Source organism: Catharus ustulatus, chromosome 6 (genome assembly GCF_009819885.2).
Source record: "Catharus ustulatus isolate bCatUst1 chromosome 6, bCatUst1.pri.v2, whole genome shotgun sequence".
Lineage (NCBI taxonomy): Eukaryota > Metazoa > Chordata > Aves > Passeriformes > Turdidae > Catharus > Catharus ustulatus.
The window spans coordinates 7,612,831-7,635,505 of NC_046226.1; the positions used below are offsets into that span (position 1 = coordinate 7,612,831).

The 22,675-nt window shown below is 42.8% G+C and overlaps 1 protein-coding gene and 1 long non-coding RNA gene across 2 annotated transcripts in view; one reads left to right on the top strand and one right to left on the bottom strand.

The window, feature by feature from the left end:
- Positions 1-2,777: 2,777 nt before the first annotated feature.
- Positions 2,778-8,167, bottom strand: LOC116997251. Its single transcript, XR_004418141.1, has 4 exons — positions 8,134-8,167; positions 6,958-7,001; positions 5,317-5,579; positions 2,778-2,830 (listed from the first exon to the last, which is right to left on the bottom strand). It is a non-coding gene; the product is annotated as an uncharacterized LOC116997251 (long non-coding RNA).
- Positions 8,168-13,529: 5,362 nt separating this feature from the next.
- BRF1 (BRF1 RNA polymerase III transcription initiation factor subunit) overlaps positions 13,530-22,675 on the top strand; it is a 172,174-nt gene continuing 163,028 nt past the window's right edge. The window contains exon 1 of the mRNA XM_033061894.2: positions 13,530-13,717. Within this exon, the coding sequence (XP_032917785.1) occupies positions 13,531-13,717 (187 nt within the window). The 5' untranslated portion in view covers position 13,530. The remainder of the gene's footprint in view (positions 13,718-22,675) is intronic.

Here is a 22,675-nt window from a genome sequence, read left to right on the forward strand (position 1 = left end):
CTGCACAGGATGGGATTAAGAAAGCCAAAACTGGGCTTGACCTGATAGCTGGTGATGATGGGGAGAGCAACAGGAAGGGCTTCTACAGGTACATTAGTAGTGAAAGGAAGGCCAAGAAAATTCCTCTGCTGAATTCCCCAGAAAAGTGCCTTAAGTTGTGCGACATTGAATGTAGCATGTCCTAAATGCCACAGAACCCCCAAATCACCCATGTGACAAGGGAGTCTAAATGAGAGGGTGGTAGGTAGTAGTAGTGGTCCAGGAACCAGAGCTGCCAGGGAGGTCTCTAACCTGTGGTTGTGAGGATTACAGGGTTTAAGCAGCACTCTGCTGCTCCACTCTCATCTGCCACCCTTCAGGTGTGCTGTAGGTACTGCAGTTCCTCCTGTCCTGAACCTCCCAGTGCTCACTCAAGGTGTGGCTGAAGGACTTCATGAGTCCCTAACAGATCTAATAAGAGTCCTGGGTGAGCTGAGACATCTCTGAAACTGAATCTACATCAACATGACCAACTGTGGCAGCTGATAGTGGATCTGTTCTTGTCTCACAGAGGTTACTGTGGCAGCAGAGGAAGTGAAGGATTTGCCACTTAGGAGTTTGCAGCAGACAAGCTCTCTGAAACACACCCCAAGCAGACTTTGGATTTCTTGTTTTGCTTTTATTTCTCCCTGAATGGCTGCTGCTTCAGATGTTGCACTGTTGCTGGTTCAGCAGGTTCATACACACAGAAGGGCTGCCATAACTGCTTCAGGATTAATTTGGGTTTAATCAGTGTTTTGGACATGTTAACATTTTTTATTTCAACACTATTGCAGAAGAGTTTTGCTGGAGGCTACTTAATCCTCTGGAGACTTCTGGCTGGAAGCACAAACAGATTTTCCAGGCCTGAAGCAGCAGATGTGTATCTGGACAAGCAAGACACTACATCCCCTGCTGAGTACATGGAACCATGAATGTCCTGGAGCAAAACTCACAGTATTTCTGAACCATCCTGTGGATGATGAAATCTGGTGGAGCAAAACCCAATAAGAACTGAGCTTAATGTTGTAGTGAGGATGTAACTTTAAGCAGGACAAAGTTGCATGTGCCTATAAGAAATGAAATAGACAATTTAAATAATCTCTTTGAAGAGTAGTACTTCTTAATGTTGGGTCATCAACTATTGGTTGATGTCCAAATGTCCCAGGTATAATTTTTCAGTAGAAGTTGTGTGACTATAGAAAGATGAGAAACCTAGCTGAGAGCATATTTGCATTAAAATAATTGCTTTCTGTGCTATTCTTAATTTAGTTTCCAAATAGGGATTGATCACTGTGTTACTATCCCCTTGGCATGAGCAGAACTATATTATTTCTAAATTTTTGACCTTCCCTTCACAGTCTGAAATACCTGACTGTTATGATTAGAATACCACTCAAGAGGGGACATTCTCTTCAAAGGGAAAACTGATGTACTACACTGAGCAGAAGGTTAGTTGCAAAGAAGAAGTTGCAGAGAATTTGGGTAAAAATCCAGGAATCTAGCTTTAATATCATGAGGAATTTACTGCTTAAAAGGGCTTACATGTAATACAATAACTAATGCAGGATGAGAATTGTCTTTCTTTCATTATTTTGTAATTGGAAAAGATCATTAAAAGATTCCTTTCAAAATAAACGTCACTGTACCAGGGTGAGCAAAACAGATGAACTGGCTTAGAGTTTTGGATTTCTTGAATGTTCTACTTTAAAATAGAACAAACAGAGAAAAAATGAATCAGTGGAATAGTAACTTTGTAGAGTAAAATAACATAAATCAAGTGCTAAGAAGACATTTACAAACACCATTATAAATGCCAAAACATTGTTGTAGCTTTCCAGTTAGTTCTAAATGTGAATCTTTTCAGTTCCATTGAAGATCAGGAACTTGTCCATGTATTGTATTTTGACAAAACACTTCTCTGTGGCTCTCATCTGAGGTATCATCCAAGCCAAGCTCATCCTTGATGAGCTAATATCAAGGGAGTCACATGCTAGGAGTGTGGCTCTTTCAACACCCATTGGTGTGGGATCAAATTGGTATTTAATTGGTCCAGTTTGCAGAACACACCCCTGGCTCTCACTCAAGGCCTCCCACTGCATCAAAACATGGACATTATGGACCAAATTGGTGAGATACATTGACTTAGCCCAAATCTTTCTGTCATGCTCTCAGTGAGATCATCTGTATGTTTTAGTTCCCTTGTGCCAGCCATAGGTCTCCTCTAGGGGTACAGAGCATGGGTGAAACCCCCAAAGTGGGCCCTGCCAGAGTGGGCTGCTGAAGACACCTTGTGACTGCGAGGGAGGGAGAGAGAGAAGAGTCCATACAGGTGCTGGCAATTTTACCTGGGATCTTAACAGCTCTGAGAATGTTGGCAGATGTTGGATATTGAGCACTGCTACTTGCACTGTGTATATAAGTGTTACTATCTTGGAGGAACAGAGAGGAGCCCCATGGCTTCTGAAGCCACACAAGCTTTTTGCCTTTAAAGAGAAGACAAGGGCCCTGGCTGGAAATAGCCACTACATGACAGCCAGTGGAAGGTACTGTCAGTGAACAGCATGGAGTTATTTTGGTCTCACACAATGCATTACCTTTGCTATTTATCCTTGAGTGTCTTTTCCTAGCACTGTGTTTATTTATACTCACACAGCTATAGCCCCCTCGGTGGCAATGTCAATAATTCTCAATGCAATGCCACTTGTAGTGGTGAGCAAAATGCAGGAGCTGGTGGTCCCTGTCAGTGCCAAAGTGTCCAGGGACAACAGCAGTGAACCAGGGAACTCTGTAATTCTTGGCTTGCTCTTACCTGGAAAACAAACAGAAGGAAGGAGATGGAGCTCAAAAAGGCAAGTCACAAAGGCATCCCCATAAAGGCTTAGTGGTTTTGCCAAGAGAATTAAAATGTTTTACAAGGAATCAAGTCAGTTTATAGGAAATTTGGAGATCTATGTATGTCAAAGGTTCCTCATCCTTACAAGGCAAAGCGGTTGATACTGCACTTTTTAAAGGTAGTTCCTGAGCTATCCCAGATCAATTCACTCAGTGATGGTATTCCAGATTGGCAAAAGGGAAATTCTTTGTGTCCAACAACATATCATTTTACTCTCTTCAGGAAAGAGGTGATTCTGTGAGAGAGGGGATTCAACAGACTCAGTTAATATTTACATCAAAGAAATGAGCTGGTCCTTTTACTGACCTCTGTGAAATGAAGCGGGATTTGTTTGAGCAGGGCATTTTAAAGGTTTAAAAAAATCCTATTTGATAATACTATGCAATAATCAAGGCACACACAGCATCTGGACATGTATGCTCCGTGGTAAGTGTGCATGCCTGTTTAGAGGGGCAAAAATTTCCTGGCACCAATGAGAGTGATACCTCAGGGCTTTCTGAGGATTAAGCCTTGGTTCCCTGTGCTGACATTCTCCATAAAGGTCAGTTAGCTTTTCCCATGTTCCCTCTCAAACTCTCTGACATTGTGTCCTTCTCCTTTGCTAAAGATGATTCAAGCCCTGGAATATGCCCTTGACTAAGGAGCTATTTTGGTTTCAGAACCAGCTGTTTTTCTGGTGCAAATCATTGTAGCACTGATTTAAGTCAAATGAGATGAGTTTGGCTTTGATAGTAAAACCTACACCCTCCTCCCAGGTGGGTCTGTCATGCCTACAGTGCTAATGCCCCCAAGAGCAATTCCTGTCCCCCTGCTCCAGCTCCATTGCCACCTGCATGGATGAGCCTCTCCTTCAGCCCTCAGGCTTGCCAGAGCTGTGATTTGCTTGTTTCTTGGATCAAATCACATTCATCTCTGAGAGGATTCTTACATCTCATCCCTCCCTTCCTTCATGGTCAAAGAAATCTCCCTCTTGGTCCATGTCTCATGTAACAATATAGGAGAACCAACCAACCAAAACAGAGTGGGGGGCTTTAATTAAACATATCTTCATTGTATAGCTGGATAACTTGGGGTTTGCAGTATCTGGTGAGTAGCCCAAGGTCATAAAGAAAGTCTGTGTCAGAGCCTGCAATTATATCCAACGTTCCTGAATCTTAGACCCTTATCTCAGTCATTAGAACACCTATAACAGCTCTTTTCTGCACTTCTCCCTGCATGTACTAATGAATAGTGCATATTTAACAGTTTCAGTCATTAACTCTTTATTTTGTACTCAGATGCTGCCAGAAAAATCCATGTTTTTCCTCTACTAAGGCAATGGAAACATATACATCTAATGATATTTTCCTTCTTCAGCCAGTGGACCAGCAAAGCTTTTTCTGTTGCTGCATTTTCCTTAGTTCTTGAAATCAGCGCTGAGACAAGTCCATTTGTGTGACATGTGCTTATAAATTGGGACCATGAATATAAAATCCAGACTTCTTAGATCAGTCTGAACATACCAGACATTCTCTAGGTCAGTATTTGGTAAAAGCTGTCACAGACAACTTACAGCGCAGGAGTGGATTTCATACATATGACTTATAATCTAGTTTTAGTGTAGGAATATCTGAAGCATGTATCAGTGACTCATTTGTTCAAACATTGAGACTTGAAGTGAGAAAGGGTCTTGCTGATTGTGTTTCTGTGCTTTCTAATATGTGTCATGGAAAAAACTGACTGTCATGCCAAACTTTGCCTCCAAAAAGGTCATATTCCTTTAGCACCTGTTGATTAACACAATACCTGAAACTCCCTTCCCTACTGTTAATTATTAAGCATGATTGAAACCTATCTGTGTATTTCTAATAGTTGCTGGAATGCTGAGATAGTAGATATTTACCTGTTCTGGCCTGCTGGGCTGGAAGAATCCAGAAGTAGTCATTTGTTTACATTAAGATTCCCATTCTGATGAAGTTTTCCCAGAAGACTCAACAGTGTTATATGTCCTGATCAGCACTGTGCTGCTCTCCCAGACCTCCTCAGGGCTGGTTAGTTTTTGTCATTTCAGTCTCTCAGGACCTTTTCTAGTAGAAAACCTCTTACACCTAGGAGGAAATGTCACCTAGTGGGGATTATGTGACAGTGACAGGCTGGAGTGGCAGTGCTGTGGATGGTGGAAAACTGATGGGTCGTGATCCTGTGGCAAATTAGAGGCTGAAAATGCATGAGCTACCCAGTGGAATGGCATGGAGTTAGATGACACCCTGGCTTTCCCTCCAAGACCCTATAGTCCAGAGGTAGCTGTCCATGGATGATGGTGCAGGAGGGCAGAGGCACAGAAGGAAAGAGGCCATGACCTGGTGCCACAGAACGTGCACTATGAGCTTATCTGCAGAGGAGTTTGGATGAAGAAGTCTCACCTTCAGTCACAAAAGTTGCTGGATTGGGTCAATGAAGACATGCAGGGCAAGCTGTGCCCTCGTGGGTGCTCATGTCAGCATCCACCATGGCAGTACAGCAAAGCAAAGCTCTGTGGATGTGGAGAATACATGTTGGAGCCAGTCACATCAGCTCTCTCCAGGCTGCCAGGCTTGTTATGGCAGAAATGCAGGATTTCTGCAACGCTGCTCAAGGTTCATGGGCTTTTCAAGAGAATTGTCAATGCAGACCAGTGCTGTTGTCACTGAGTGAAAAATGGTGTGGAGGGAACATAAAATAGCAGGTTAGAATTTTATTTCCAAACTGGAAAATGAATATTTGCCTTGTGATTTGCCAGCTTAAACTTTATGTGCACATTGCTCATTTTTTTTCATTATTGCTATAATTCAATTGGAATTACTTTTGAAAAAATCAAACCAAAATCAAAACACCATATCAACCTTTCAGTTCTGTTATTCAAAAGAAAATTTGTTAGCAGGATATGTGCACTTACTAAATTAGAATGTTTATTAGTTACTCATTTACTCCCTCAACTATGAGAGGAAGTTTTCTTTTTCTCTTCTTTCCCAATCAAGTTCTGTCTGGGAAAGCTGATAAAATCTCACTTTTAAACTGCAATTTCTCCTCTTGTTTTTAGCAGACTTGATGATTGCAAATGAAAGGTGACCACAGAGGGAGAGGCTAAAGTGTCACTGCTGTACAGGCTGATGATCATTAGTCACTGTATATATTGGGAAAGGCTCCTCATAATTTTATATGCCATAAAAATAGGTTTTGCTCCGAGTCCACTAAATTGCTGTTTCAGCTGGATATTTGTTGCAGCTTGCTGCATTACAAAATCTTTGGTCATCGGGATAGTATTTCTGCAGCATGGGTGAGAAGTCATGGTAGTAGCTCTAAAGCTTTATTAGGAAGAAAGTTCCACAGTTACTGTTTAGAATGGGATAAACTAGGAAGGGAAGATAGTTTATTTGTTAGAAATGCCAACACTGTAATTTTTTTCTTTTTTTGGACATCCTTTCTACTGGCATCATATATAAAGACCTTTTCAGCAGGGGCTTTCTATATGTAAAATACCATAGGTAGAAAATGTATGGGAACATCCTTTTCTAGCTTTCCCTTCCAAAGGAAAGCATATAAGTTAAGCTTTACATTTTCTGAAATGTTGCATGCATGTGGATGTGGAATTGAACATGCTAAGAGCTCTGTGAAATATTTCCCATGCTGCTATAAATATACACACTTTACTGACAAGTTGCATTATTGACAACATTGTTGTCTACTGTACTCATTTAAAAAATAATGGTTTTGTGTAATTCTCAGCAATATGATACAAACATAACCCCTGTAATGAAAACTGGTTCAAAAAGGGACTGAAGACCTCATTGTTTGGTCGAATATATAATCTGCTGACTGCTCTGTTCAATTTGGGCTTCAGACTGTAAACTCCTGGGTCAGGTTTTTTATAATCTTGGTGTGAGCTGACTGATTGAAGCACAGACAATGGAAGGGCAAGCCAAAGGCTCCAGATCTTACTGGCATATTGTTATATCAGATTCCCACTTTTAATTTACAGAAAAAATACATGTTTAACTCGTGAGATGGGGAAGAAGAACATAAACCTGTGATTTTAATGAGGACAGATGGCAGTCTGAATCTGCAGCACCTGGAAACAGAGAGCCAAGAGATGTGAACCAACAGATCCTCCCAGAGAAGTGTGAATTTCCAGACCTGTCCTTCACTCACACCATCAGTTCTATGCTTCCCAATTCCCAATTAAGTAAGGGGAACTGTAAAATATAGAGGAGAGAGATGATCTCAGCTCTTTCTGAGTAAAGCAGAGATTGGCACAGCTGTGGTGACAGCATTCCCCCTTTGTGCTACTGATGTGCTCTTTTTTTTCTGAAGAAATGGTAAGATTGCCTCTTTCAGGATGGAGGATGGGTCCTGTTTAAGAAACTTCCTACCTTGGGGTAAGAGTGGGGAAGGAAACATGTGGGTTGCACAGCACTAACATTTTTCTCTTAAACTATTTTATAAAGAAAAAAATGCACTCACTGAGACCTATACTGACAATAAATGTCTCACTTTGAAAACTGTGGTAAACTGTGGTAGATTTTCCCGATTTTCCCTTGAAAAGATAAGTGATTCCTTTTTTTTTTTTTTTTTTTTGGTAATTTAGAGTGACTCAAATTATTGGTATGAAACAGCTTGATTTACTCAAGGCATTTTTATGTCTGCCCTCTGAAAAATGTTACTTGTCTAATTTATTCAGCTAATTCAAACTAGGAAATCTGCCAAATTCTTGAAAATCCTCCAGTGACAGGAAATTATTATACTGTGACTTCTCTAAGTCTAATGATGTTTTTATTTAGCTTGCTCATAGCTTTAGACAGTAGACAGCAACTTGCAGTTCTGACTGATGGTTTCTTTGGCACTCGGATAACTTTGGTGTATTTGAGGCATTAGGACTCTCCTGTCAGAAAAGCAGGCAATGACACACAGCTCATTCAAAGGACAATTCTTTGATGTCCTCTGTGACCCAAACAAGCAAGGACTGGCCTCACCCACAGGCCAGCCTGTGCTTATCCAAGCTGCTTGCTCCATCCATTTCCCCAGTGCTAACGGGCTGTGGGAAGGAGGACACTGTGTTCCCTAACCTGCTTCCAGCCTCTTCCATGCTGGCAAAAGCAGGAGTTTGAGTGTGGCTGCAGCAATGTTCTCTCTTATTGCTGCAGGTTTCAGTCTGAAGGAAGTCTCTGATGGCCAAATGGCTCATGACATTAAAAAATACACACTTTTTGAGTCTATGTGGACACAAAGGCATTTCATAATAACACTTCTTATTTTTCAATAACACTTGACTGGCATACTCTTCTTCAATGCCAGCACACTCATTCTGGTTATGGCAGACTTCTGCCTAAGAAATGCCAATAAAGAGAGTTTATTTATTAATACTGCCTGGTGACAGCAGGGCTTTTAATGTTCTGATCCAACACTAGTGAACTTCTATTTAAGTTGCTGTATTTTCACCTAATCCTATTTGTAACTTGCCAGGTGTAATTTATCTTAGCACTATCTTAGGTACTTTACAGAGTTTATAGTACATGCACTTTTAAACTGCACTGAATTTACTGCATTGAATTTACCCCAATGCTAAAGCAGATAATGAACCACTGCACAGCTACTTTTCAAACTTATTCTTCAGAACTAAAGGAGGTTCATATTTACTTTTTGATGCTCCCAACTCATTGAGTCTGAAATTCTGGCTTTCTGTTCCAAATTTGGGAAAACAATAGGAATTCTCTGTGAGATCTGTGGTTTGCTTCTGTGTTTGAGTATGCAGAACTATTCAGTGTCAAGTCCCTTTTTTTACCCTTGCACATGAGTATCGATATTTAGTGAAGGTCTCATTTTTAGCCGATACAGAAGACACATTTGCATCAAAGTATCAAGTGTGCACAGAAAAATGAGACCTGTAACCAGGAATTTCAGTTCAATTTCCTTATGCAGACAGTTGCCTAAACAGGAGTTGGCTGACTGGAATGGTTCTCTGATGGTGAGCAATTAATCCATTAATATTTTAATAAATAAATTTCAGAATACAAGAGCTGCAGACAATCAGAATTATATTTTACAGGGATATTTGCCTGTGCTTATATCCTCAAGTGATGGAGGCCTACAGAACATAACCAGTGTTTCACTAGAAAGGGTTTCCTGTTAAATGACTCCCTGAACAGATTATTTTGTGTTAGGACTGTCTGATCAGCATCACACTACTTATGTGGAGAAAGAGATGCTTTTGTGAAGGGATCATGATTGAGGGAAGCTATAAAAGAGGAGTAAAAAATCCCAAGTGACATGAAAGAGGTGTGATGGGAGCAGCTCTTCATCACTGACTATAGCACAAAAACTCAGGTTTGCCAAGTGAAATGTTTGGGCCATTTTTAAACTTTTTCACATGCTACCCAGGTATATTGTGACACACCTCAAAGCACCAGATGTTGTAGTTCTTGAAAGCACACACAGATAAAAAATTGATTAAAGAGATTAAAAAATCTGCTAGTGAGTATGAGCCTTCAGCTGGTGAATCCTTAAGTTGCAGATTGCTAGAACCAGGAGGACACATCTATTTTTACTTTGCTTACATCCTTCTTAAAAGCACCCACTGACAAGTCATGCATCTTCAAGTGGTGTGTTGGCAGGGGCAGATGTTCAGAGCAAAATAGTTGCTCACAGCTTCCAGCTTATGAGAGACTTCCTCAAGTGGTGGTAGCTTCTGGATCTTTGGACTTTTCCTGTGCTACTTTCTTGGAAGATTTTCTAAGAGACAGAATTTGTGTTTTCTGCTGTCCTCATGTACTAAGAATTGTATCAGGCACAGATCCTGGGAAAGTAACTGGGAAAGCCACGGGGTCTCTGCCACATACTCAGGAATCAAGCTGAGCCATCAAGTGCTATCTCTGGACAGCAGTGATGTGATTTAGTAGATGCCAAAATCTTTTCTTCTCAGAATGTTCCCCCAAAGCTTTTTCAATTATCATTATTGATGCATTTCATGAAAACAATGTGAAGAAATAATTACAAAATACGCAGAATAAAAAAAAAAAAAAAGAAAAAAAAAGAAAACAGATGGAAAATCAGAAAATCAGCTCAGCCTGAACTTTGGGAGCACTGCAGCTCCTCGACGATTTCATTTCCTTGGGTGCCCTCTTGTGTCCATCACCAGTGTAGCCAAATGCTGCAGTCTGAACTGACACAGACAAAAACCCTCAAGCATCCACTTGATATCACCTTATAAGGTTAATTAATTTTGAAATCCCTTTTTCCACCCCTCTATCTAGTAATCCCATGACTTCATCTCCAAAGTGTAAATTTTCAGGTTGAGTGCATAGTTTATATTTTATCTTGGACTGTCCAAAACCAAAAAAGGCTTCCTCTGCTTGTCTTTTGCCTCAAGTTTTGTGCATTTTCAAACTTCTTGAGTGACTTCACCAACGCTCTTTGGCATGATTTTAAGAGGAACAATTCCAGCTGAAATGCCAGAAAGCTGAGGGTGCTCAGAGAAGCTGATGAAATTAAGGGATTAACCTTTTTTTCACCTCAAATAGGAAAATATTTCCTATGCAGGCTGGTGTGTTGGGAAACTCGATGCCCAGAAAGTTGAGTTACAACTAAAAATCCAGAAAGGCTCTGGTTTTTCTGTCATATGACACTGAATATCTGCTTTCAATCTTTATGTTCATAGAGGAGGATCCATCTCTTGTGGAAGGAGCAGAGCAGGATTCCCTCACACTCCAGGCTTTGTACAGCCCATTTGCATTCTTCCTGATGTTTTAAGAGCAATAGGGAAAAAATACAATTTTCAAGCAAATGAGAACAGTTCCTCTCTTTGAAACCTCAACAACTGAATGTCAAAACCATACACTCACAGGTGGATTGTATTTGATGTTTTTGGAGGCACAGCAGGAAGGAAATTGGTTAGTCTGGGCTAACAGACATCCTGATCGCCACTTTTTGGCACACTTAGGAGTGAAAATAAGAGATATTAAATATGAATAGGTGAAATGGAAAAACAGGTCCTCTCCTCCTCTTAACTACAAGGCCAAAATAATCCAGGGAAAGGAGCTTTGTGAATCCAAATTTTTCAATGATCAGCTCTTACTCTCAGGCTTAGGACAATTTACTGAAAAGTTATTTTTTAGCCTGAATGAACTGACCTAGAGGTTATTAATTCAGCAGGCTGAAGTTTAGTTAATCCTCTGTCAAGCAGAAAGGGCAAAGAACTTAGGAGAAAAATTACTTATATTTTTGGCTGGTAGAAAACAGTCCTGTGGAAATGTTTGAAATATTTAAGGGGCATTGTATATGAAAGCTTTCATGAGTGGGAGGCAAAGGCAGAAGCCTTCTGGACTGGGAACCCATTTTATTTCATCATCATTAACCTCACCTTGTAAGAAGTAAAAGTTAGAACAGACATCCTTCTTCAGTATAACATTAAATGAGATTCTTTCTTTGGACAGCAGCTGCATCTTAGACTTTCAGAAGGACCCTCTGCTGCTCACATTCAAAGTGTAACTCTGAAGTTGTTTGGGACTCACAGAAAAGTCTTGCAACACTTAATTGAAGCACCAGCAGTTTTCAAAGGGATGTAAAACCTAAGTCCTCTTGGGACAAGACTACATTAGTCTCTACCTAAGTGACGTAATAAGAAACTTTTTAATGGAATGATATTTCAAAACTGCTCACTGCAGGATTTCTTGTGTTCGTGCTGGCTTTTGTCAGAGCCTATCAGGGATTGTTTATCAGGAATACAATTTTCCTCTGATATTATCTACACAGTGTATAATTTTGTGAGATCATGCTTGGCTACTGTGGCCCTCATTACCTCACCATCAGCAGGAGGAACTTCAGGAAGGAAATAACCTGCAGAAGCAGAAGGAATCTGGAGAGACCCAAAGCTCTTATTTTAACAGCTACACCTCTGTGAATAGGACAAAAATAAAGAAGACAAACTATGTACATAATGATGCAATCTCCATTATGATATTGCTATTTTTCTTTTCAAAAGCACAAGAACCTTAAGATTTTTAGGCAAATGACATAATTCGAGGCCTTTAAGACGCTCAGCTTTCTGGATGGAAAAAGAAAAATAAAAATCAGTGTCTCAGTGCTTTTCACTCCCTTTTGCTTTTTTATGATGAAGGTGAAAATAAATTATTAATAAATGCATCCGTATTCAACATGTAGTAACACACAAATAGAAGCTGCTGTGGATCTTGAAAGGATTTGAGGAATATTGTTGCACAACCAGTAGTTCTGAACTCCACAAATACCAAAAGCCCTGTTCAATCCCCAGCCCTGCAATAAAGAACCTGACACCCCTCATCCTTTACACAATTTAGACAACATTCTCCAAGACACCCAGCCCTACTAACCATGAGCCAGGGACTCAAAAACAGCACCCCAGGCACCTCTGACACTGCAGATGCTCCACACAGCAGGACTCTCTGAGATCATCAGACCACATTCCAAGCAGCCTCAGACCAAGGCATTTAATTCCATTTTGGTGGAAATTTACTGATATACCCAGAAGTCACTGAAAGGTGTAACTTATCAGCAAATGTTGCTTTCAGCAAGTACAAATGAAATATACACTCCTTTGTAAATTTTCCAGTCTTTGGAGAGATATAAAGTCCTTTCTATACAGTAAATTACTTTTCTCCCCATTCCAGAGGATTTTAATCAGTCATAAACAAATTAATAGACAAGCATACATGATGAAGACACTGTTATTGCAGCACAAATAGGTCTTTTCAGATTAGCTTGCATCACTCCGTTTATGTTGAGGAAAAAAATATTCACCACAGAAGCATCGCTTTTAGAACATAAAGAATTGTATCAGCATAAGTCACCCATATCCTAATTTCCTTAAAATATTGCTGGTGTGAAAGAGGAGCTGCACTCAGAGAATCACAGAATGATTTGGATTGGAATTAAAGATCATTTAGTTCCAACTCCCTACCATGGACAGGGGCACCTCCCACCAGACCAGGCTGTTCAAAGCCCCATCCAACCTGGCCTGGAACACCTCTGGGGATGGGGCATCCACAGCTGTGACATAATTCGAGGCCTTTAAGATGCTCAGCTTTCTGGATGGAAATATACTGCTTTAGTGCATGCCCCAGTGTGCCTCTAAATGAACGAGTCATTTTGTCATTGATTTGACTGATGAATTTGATTGATGAAGTCGATGAATTTGATTATGAATTTGACTGATGCCCAGAGGGTGCTGAGGGCCTGCACAGGTTGCCCAGAGAAGCTGCGGATGCCGCATCCCTGGCAGTGCTCAGGGCCAGGCTGGACGGGGCTCTGACCACCCGGCCTGGTGGCAGGGATCCCTGCCCGTGCCCCAGGAGCCTGGTTCCGCACAGCGCCCGATCCCAGTTCCGCACAGCTGCCGATCCCGGCGCGGGCCGGGCGGGCTGAGGGAGGAGCGCTGAGGGCGGAGCGCTGAGGGCGGAGCGCTGTGGGAGCGGCGGGCGAAGCCTCGCGAGAGCGGGCGGGGCGGCTCCTCCCCGTGCCGGTGCCGGCGAGCGAGGCCTGGCCGGGCCCGGGCCGGGCTGTGCCGGGCAGTGCCGAGCGGCGGCGGCGGCGGCGGCGGCGGCCGGGCCGTCCCGGTGCAAGCGGGCACGATGCCGGGCGGGCGGGTGTGCGGCGCCTGCGGGTGCGCGGAGATCGAGGTGGACGCGGCGCGCGGGGACGCGGTGTGTACGGGCTGCGGGTCCGTGCTGGAGGACAACATCATCGTGTCCGAGGTGCAGTTCGTGGAGAACAGCGGCGGCGGCTCCTCGGCCGTGGGGCAGTTCGTGTCTCTGGACGGTGAGTGCGGCCGGGCAGGACAGGGCGGGGCGGGGCGGGGGGCGGTGTGCGGAGAGGTGGCCTGGGGGCACGGGGAATGGGGTGTGGGGAATAGCGGGCACATGGCAGAAGGGAAAGGGTGCTGGAAGAGGCGTGGGCAGGGGCAGGGTGAAGGGGCTGTGAGTAGTATGGGATCAGGCATAGAGCACAGGGATGAGCTCTATGGACCTGGGGTGCTGATCGACAGCGGCGGAACATGAGCCCAAGGCGTGCCCAGGTGGGTGAGAAGGCCGGTGGCATCCTGGCCTCTGTCAGGAATGGTGTGGCCAGCAGGACCAGGGCTGAGTGTCCCTGTGCTGGGCACTGCTGAGGCCACACCTCGAGCGCTGTGCCTGGTTCTGGGCCCCTCAATTCGGGCAGGACATTGAGGGGCTGGATCACATCCAGAGAAGGGAACAGAGCTGGGGAAGGGTCTGGAGCACAAGCCCACGGTTGTTTAGCCTGGAGAAGAGGGGGTCCTTACCACTGTGCAACTCCCTGACAGGAGGGTGGAGCCAGGTGGGGCTCGGGCTCTGCTCCCAGGGAACAGTGACAGGACGGGGGGACACAGCCTTGTGCTGTGCCGGGGAGGTTTAGGTTGGACATTAGAACTTCCTCATGGAAAGGGCGATTAGACATTGGAATGGACTGGCCAGAACGGTGGTGGAGTTGCTGTCCCTGGAGGTGTTTAAGGAAAGGGCGGTCATGGCTCTCAGTGCCATTGTCTGGTTGATAAGGTGATGGTCAGCAGTAGGTTGGGCTCAAGGATCTTAAGAGATCTTTTCCAGCCTAACTGATTGTGTGATTCTGGGAGTTCAGGGGCAGGGCATGGGGGTGAGGGAACAGTGGGCAGTGTGGGGAAAGGGACAGGGAGAAGCTGTGCCAGAGGGTGGGGTTATGGGGATGCTGCATGGGGGCGTGAGGACAATGTATAGGGGAGATAAGGACACTCTGCTGGGAGATAAGGACAATGTGTAGGGAAGAGGGTGCTGTGCAAAGATTGTGAGGGACAGACTGTGGAAAACTGTGTTGTGCAAAGAAGGGATATGGATGGTGCATGTGGGAGCTAGCACTGCACAGAGTGGAAATGGGAGAGGCAGTGCATAGGGAGGAGAGCGTACTGTGCAGGGCCAGACAGAAATGGGATGGGGGAGCTGGGATGAATAGGAGAAAAGACCTGTGCAGGATGAGAGAGATGCTCTGAGTGTGATGGAACAAATGTGTGAGGGACTAGGACAGGTGTGTGAGAAGGTTTGGGGCTCTGTGGAAGGGCTGGGTGCACAGGAAATGGGGAGGTAGATTTAATTATTTGGGACAGAGATCAGGAAAGGTTGGGTTGGGTGTTTAATGGATGGAGGGAACATGGTGCACAAGGAGGAGAAACAGGCTGGACATGAAGGGTCAAGAGTCTTCTGTCAGTAGTTGGGGTGATTGTGTGAATGCTCTGGAGGATAAAACATGGCAAAAGGCCACATCAAGAAGACACAGCATTTAGAAGGGGAGAGAAGGAAAATGTGTGTGGGGAGGATGTAGTGTTTGAAAGGGGAGATGAAAAATCTCTGTGGGGAATGTGTATAAAGAGAAAGAAACATAAGCAAAAGCATGGGGAAGAGCTTAGCAGTGAAACAAGCAGCTCTGGTGGATTGTATGGCTGTGGGGAAGAAAGAGGAATTCTTTCTCTGGTGGAGAATGCAGCACTGCAAATTGGAGTTTGAGAGTTTACTGTAGGCTAGGAGTTGTCTGATGCCATTCCTGTCTTCCAACTGAGGGTGCTGGCATTAGCTTTTTTATAGCTTATGAGCAGCTCTTCTATCCTTCACTTTTTCCTGTTGTGATGTGGAGATTATATTTTTAAGGGCTTGTTCTGCTTTTTCCCTCCCACCTAAAATTATGCAGGACAGATGGCAATGCAAGCTAGAGCACATTTTGGGATGCCTTTATCCTTAAAAAAAATCTAAAGGAAAAGAGATATGTACCATACTAAGGCTTTTTTACCCTTCTGGATGAGTTGCACAGTACTTTACAAAATTTCTTTAAGGTATAGCCTTTCTTTTTTGTGTACGTCCTGAGATGCTGCTCTTGACTAATCTTTTTTTCCTGGATAGTGCATGAACTCTTGCACTTGTATAGCTATTTAGTTATCTGCTATATGTTACCCTGAAAGAACAAAGTCTCTGCCCACGAAGACAGATAAGCACCCTAAAGCTGATGGGTGTGTAAAAATGAAAATGTGAGTGCAGCACATTCTAACATGGTCATGATGGCTTTACCTGGCTGGCACAAGGTGTGGTTGCATGGGCTTCACTTTGTGTTCACACTGTGCTCTTCTAGCAAGTCCCCATGTGCACTGGTGGGTGTACTTGGGAGAAGTGCTGTTTGTGGAAATGACAGAACAGAACTTTAAAAGCAATGCTCTTTGTAGGTTTGTTAAGTTACTGCAAAGGTGAGTGAGGGTGAGGCACTGTCACAGCTGTGGATGCCCCATGCCCAGAGGTGTTCTAGGCCAGGCTGGATGGGGCTTTGAACAACCTGGTCTGGTGGGAGGTGCCCCTGTCCATGGTAGGGGGTTGGAACTAAATGATCTTTAATTCCAGTCCAAATCATTCTGTGATTCTCTGAGTGCAGCTCCTCTTTCACACCAGAAATATTTTAAGGAAATTAGGATATGGGTGACTTATGCTGATACAATTCTTTATGTTCTAAAAGCGATGCTTCTGTTGTGAATAATTTTTTCCTCAGCATAAACTGAGTGATGCAAGCTAATCTGAAAAGACGTATTTGTGCTGTAATAATAGTGTCTTCATCATGTGTGCTTATCCATTAATTTGTTTGTGACTGATTAAAATCCTCTGGAATGGGGAGAAAAGTAATTTACTGTGTAAAAAGGACTTTGTATCTCTCCAAAGACTGGAAAATTTACAAAGGAGTGTATATTTCATTTAAGTCAGAAACCATGTACTTGCTGAAAGCAACATTTGCTGGTAAGTTACACCTTTCAGTGACTTCTGGGTATATCAGTAAATTTCCACCAAAATTGAATGAAATGCCTTGGTCTGAGGCTCCTTGGACTGTGGTCTGATGATCTCAGAGAGTCCTGCTGTGTGGAGCATTTGCAGTGTCAGAGGTGCCTGGGGTACTGTTTTTGAGTCCCTGGCTCATGGTTAGTAGGGCTGGGTGTCTTGGAGAATGTTGTCTAAATTGTGTAAAGGATGAGGGATGTCAGGTTCTTTATTTCAGGGCTGGGGATTGAACAGGGCTTTTGGTATTTGTGGAGTTCAGAACTACTGGCTGTACAACAATATTCCTCAAATCCTTTCAAGATCCACAGCAGCTTCTATTTGTGTGTTACTACATGTTGAATACAGATGCATTTATTAATAATTTATTTTCACCTTCGTCATAAAAAAGCAAAAGGGAGTGAAAAGCACTGAGACACTGATTTTTCTTTTTTTACACGTAGCAAAGCCTTTTATTTTGCTAAGCTACACTTTAAAATTTTAGAATCTTGTATCTGTTTACTGAAGGAGTGAGTCCTCTACTTCTCTATGTTAACACAAAGCCAAGTCCTTGCTAGTAAGTGATGTAGAATCCAAATAAAACATCAGAAATCCCATCCTTTATTCTCTCAGGTTTGGAGGACAGTGTGAGATCACAGTTAAGTTTTCTCTGTCAGTGTTTATGTTGAGCTAATGATGTGCCTGGTGTAGGAAGCCTCAACACTGATGCCTTTGACAGAAAAGTTTGGTGTAGCCAGTGTTTTCCAGTGCAGGTGAGTGAGTCTGTTCCTTTCCATTGTTTTGATGTTTTAGCAACTGAGCTTTTGGTGAGCTGAGAGAGCATGAGCTTGTACTTGGCCATGAATGAGGGGTTTTGCTTTGCTCTCCATGAAGTCTTGGGAAAATGCAGGCTAGTTAAGTGTGTTGGACAAAAGGGTAGAGTCATAGAATCATTTAGGTTGTAAGAGAGCTTTAAGATTAGCAAGTTCAGCTGTTAACCCAGCACTGCCAAGTCCATCACTGAACCATGTTCCTGAGTGCCACATTACGTGCCCAGGATGAGCAAAGAAGGTAGAAGCAGTGAAGGACAAAATATGTGTTCTGCACAGGTAAATATAGGATAACAATGCTTTTTTGGCAAAGTGACTTGCCTTGAAGATCCTTTGGAGCTTTCTGAGGAAGTTGGTAAATGGGCAAAGCAGATGGTTGGATTTTCAAGGGAAGGTCAGCAAAATCTTTCACCAGAAGCTCTTTTTGGTAAGTGGACAAATCAGAAAGTTGGATTTTCAAAAGAAGGTCAGCAAGATCCTTGACCAGAAGCTATTATAGAATATGAGCTGTCATTGATAAGGAACAATCTTTACAGAGCAGAGTAGCTCTTCAAATGGTTAACAAATACAGTCTAGAGAGTGCAGAAGGAGGTGCCAGTGAAATTCCACAGAACCTGGAGTGATGATCTGGAAAACAGGTGACTGGTGAGTTAATGAGGTTTATGGACAATACTAAATTATTTGAGGTACTAAAGACTGTAGAAGGACCTGTTGTTTTCAGTGGATGGGTGGTAGGATAGCAGATGGGACCAAGAGTTGCTGTAAGGGTTAGCACTGTTCCTTTCTTCCACATGTGGGATGGTTTCTTCTTCTGCATCCAGACTGGCTAGAGTAGCACTGGAAGAAGATCCCTAGGTCATAATGGATAGCTTTATGAAAACATATTCCTCAATGTTCATTCATGGTACAAAAAACCTGAGTGGGGTGGGGAATGTTGGAAGTTAAAAGAGAATATACATCATGTCTGTACACTGTTAAGTATCCACAGCATTACCTCCAACTGAAGCGCTGTGTGCAGTTCTGGTGGGTTTCTCCTGTCTTCCCCCTCCTCAGGAAAAGCTCTAATAGAACTAGAAAAGGTACAGAGAGGATGATGGAGTGATTGAGAGGAGAGCTTCCTGAAGAGCTTCTCAGCCAGAATGATGAATAGACTCAGCCTCTTCAGACTGGAAAAGAGAAGACTGAATGGGGCCATAGTAGAGATCTGTAAATGCAGTAAAATAACACAGCAAGGATGAGCAGCTGCTCAGGGTCACAATCTAGCAGCTGATTGCAAAGGTAGTGGGTAGGAGGTTCAGCAGCATTAGGAGGTTTTGTTTGATTTGTTTTGGTTTTTACAGAAAACCCCCCTATGTGAATCTGAAGTTGTGGATGTTAAAAGTTTACATCAGTTTAAAATGATTGGGCAGACAGAATAAAAATGTGCCATGGCCATTAAAAAAATACATTATTTCTGGATCAGGAAATCCTTGACCCACAGATCTCTAGACACTGGGAGATTATATCAGAGAAGTATGACAACAAGCTTTCCTCCTGTATTTTGTGTTACCCTTGTAGGCATGTAAATTAATGGACTTTCTCATTCAGAGGTAGGATATTGGACTAGTCTTTCAGTCTGATTTGGCACAGCTGTTCTTTTGAGTCTTCACAGGAAGATCATGTTCTTTGAGCTTTACAGAGCTAATCCCGCCATTCCTTTCTATGCTGTCTGTCTGGAAGACTGGCAAGTCAGCTCTTCTTACAAGGTACTTGTCACTTCCTGGGTTGTGAGCTGGTAAGTTCTTTCACTAGCAAGGGAACAGCCCCTTCATGCTCTAGAAGGGGCTGCTATGTATTGTTTTGTTGATCTTTTGAGAGGAAAGTCCTCTGAAAGCTTTGATATGCCCTGTACTGGTCTAGTTAGTTGTAATTCTTAATTCTGTTGTGAGTGGTCATAGTTAGGAAAGAATCCAGCTGCAACAGTTCACCCTAGCTATGTTACTGTACTGAAGCTTATGAAGACCCTGTCTTGAAATTTGGTTTCTGAACCTGACTGATTTGGCCCTGGATAAGTCAGGTATTAGTGGGGAAGGGTTATCATGCCTATTTTAGCTCCAGGGAACTGTGTTGATTGCACAGGAAGTGTTAGAGGCATGTACTTCTAGCTGAGTCTAGTTCTAAATAATAACTATTCACTTTATAATTGATAGCCAGTTCAGACCAGCCAAAGAGATTGTTTGCTCTGACTTAACAAATTTGGAGAGCTTTTGAATCCTGCTAATTGGAATGAATGTGTCTTGCTTTTAATTTTTCTTCATGCCCAAGTTCTTAACAGTTCTGCCTATCAGTCGTTACATTTGAACATATCCCAGCAGGAAGTACAGCAGCACAGGGTCTAGGAGTGAGCTCCATTTCTCCCTCTCCATTATGCTATAACTGCCTCCTGGAAGATTGAGTTACACTGAGCCCTTTGCCAGTTTGCACTGGTTTGATGGCTGCTGCATTTGTAGAAAGGCAAGTTAAGAGTTGTGTGCCATGTCTGAAGGTTTGGAGTCCTCTGAATGCTCTTTCACTGTGTCTGGGTGGGAGTCCCCTGTCTTGTGGTAGATATTGGGAGGAACTGTTTTCACAAGTATTTTCTTTAAAGCTGACAGGAGAAGAACAAGCTGAAGAGAGTGAGAGAAAGCTGAGTATGGAGCAAACCTGACAGCCCAGATCCCTCTTCAGGTTTTTGTTTAGAGAAGCTGAGAAAGGTGAAGTCTGGGACTTCTGATGCTAATCAAAGGAGAAGAAAAGTCTCACCTGGGAAGGTTAATGTGCAGGCAGCACAGCAGCAAGCTGGAAAATGCAACTGAGAAATACAGCACAAAGAAACGATGCTGCAAGGTGTACTGAGCTTGTGATCCTCAAGCATACTGGGGAAACTCAGCTTCTTTTGTTCCAGAAATTCCCTTTAAATGCTTGGTAGCAAGTTGAGAAAAACAGACCTGGTAAACATCTGGGTCACAAACCAGGTACTGCTGGTTTTTGCTGTCCCTGACCTTGCTGTCCCTTGCTCTCTCTGGGGTTCCCCCAAGGCTGCCCATGGCCCAGGATCCCATCTCAGTCCTCAGGGATGTCAGCCCCTGTCCCAGGGACTGCACAGCAGGGCTGCTCTCCAGCTCCCCACTGCCTTGCCCTGCCTACCCATGGACCCTGTAAAGCCAGGCTCATGTCCTGTCTGGCCTCAGCCCATGCTTGTGGCCATGTTTGGACATTCTGGGGCTATGTCTGACCTTGGTCCTCTTGCTGGGCCTGACCCTGACCCCCACGTGTAGTCTGATGTCCTGCCTGGCCTCAGCCCATCCCTGGACCATGGAGGTGCCCAGTGCCCTCAGCTCTGCCTGTCCCTGCCCTGCTATAGAATTCAGGGTCACATCTCTAGGACAGATTTAAATGAGAATTATTAATAAATAAGTCTTTTAACTTACTTTTACGTAGTGACTAAGCCTGGAGGTTTTTTGGGCAGTGACAAAAACACAGAGTCACAGAAACAGGATTCTGCAGTGGGCACTGACAGCATCAACTCTTCAGCACTGAGTCAGGATCTCTGGCTCTGGTACAGCAAACATGCATTAGGACTCTGAATCTCTAAATGTGCATGAGTTTGCAGTGCACTAATTTTAGGCTGGTGGGAGGTTATCTTCTTGATTTTATTCATAAGAGGAAAGGGAAGTTGTGAACTCGTAATCTTTAATACACCAACAAGTGTTTGTCAAAGTTTTTGGTGTAGAAGGTTCTACAACATTTTTAAATAGCCTGCTTCAAATTTTAGAACATCAAGGAAGAGTTTATTTCAACTATTACAGGGTTTTTTTGCAAGTAAATTATAACTTACTTGCAAAAGTTACTACAGTAACTACAGTTACTACTACCCATTAGCACTGCCACAAATGCTGAATGTGTGTTCTCACTCTGCAGTGTCCCCTGACAGATGTAATAAATCTTTAGGTCTTTAGTAAAGCTGTGGTATGCTCAATGTTTTTGGTGTACCTGTGGAAGTTTACTGAAGTATTTTCTCTATTTTATCCTTAAAATCTTTATGATTTTACACTGAGGCATGTGAACTACATTGACCTCCCATGCAGAACTTAACAAGAGTTTGCCTTGATCTAAATATTTGTCTTCTGAGGATTGTGGAAATGAAAACTTATGGTCAGCAAACTGGAAAGAAGACCTCTCTTCTGACTACACAGAGGAAAAAGCTTACATAAAATTTAAGCTGAGCTTACTAGTCATTCATCTTCTCTACCTTTTTGTCCTGGAGATCTTTTTGAGATGGACAATTACTGTCACAGTGATTGCTAGTGGGACAATTGGGAAAGGGTATGAACTCTGTATTTGTATAGGATTCTGTGCTTTTGTCTCAGTTCTTATGTGCAATAAAGGATTCTTGTGTATTTTCAAATATTAAAAAAGTGAAAGGAGTAAGGGTTTCGTTTTTAATTTGGAGTTGTTAATCAGTTTCCATGTAAGATATTGATAGACCAAGTACTGACATTAAATGCTTCTTGCAGTGCACCCTCAAATAGTCCTGAATGGGCTCTGCCAATAATACACATGCTAAACTTGTAATGAAAACACTGGGTACTGAAAAGTTAAAATAATATTAATACCAACAAGTTTCCTTATATCTGTGGCCCAGTTTTTTAGAGATAACACTAATTCATGGTTAATTTTAAGCTATGCAGAGTGGTCATGATGTCAATTGCAATACAGGGAAAGGAAGTAAAATTGTGCTGAATTTGCAGACCCTTTGATGGAAATCCTGAAGAGTATTTATCTGTTTTATTCTGTGCCAGATTTTGTCATTACAAAACTAATTCATAATCATGCTGTGTTGGGAAGAAAGAGGGGGAACTAAAATAATCATCTGCTCTATGTTTTAGTGAGGTGAATCAAATCAATTTTGCTTCTCTCCCCAAATCCTCCAGGTGGCAATCTTGCACCAAAGTTAATATGAAGCTTTTTCTGGCATTGAGTCTTTTCCATGCTGTCCTTGGGATGGCAACAAGAGGTTGCTGCTGCCAGCTGTGGCAGTGCAGAATAGTGCACATAACTTGGATGCAGACTGATTTCATTGACTTGGGCAGTCC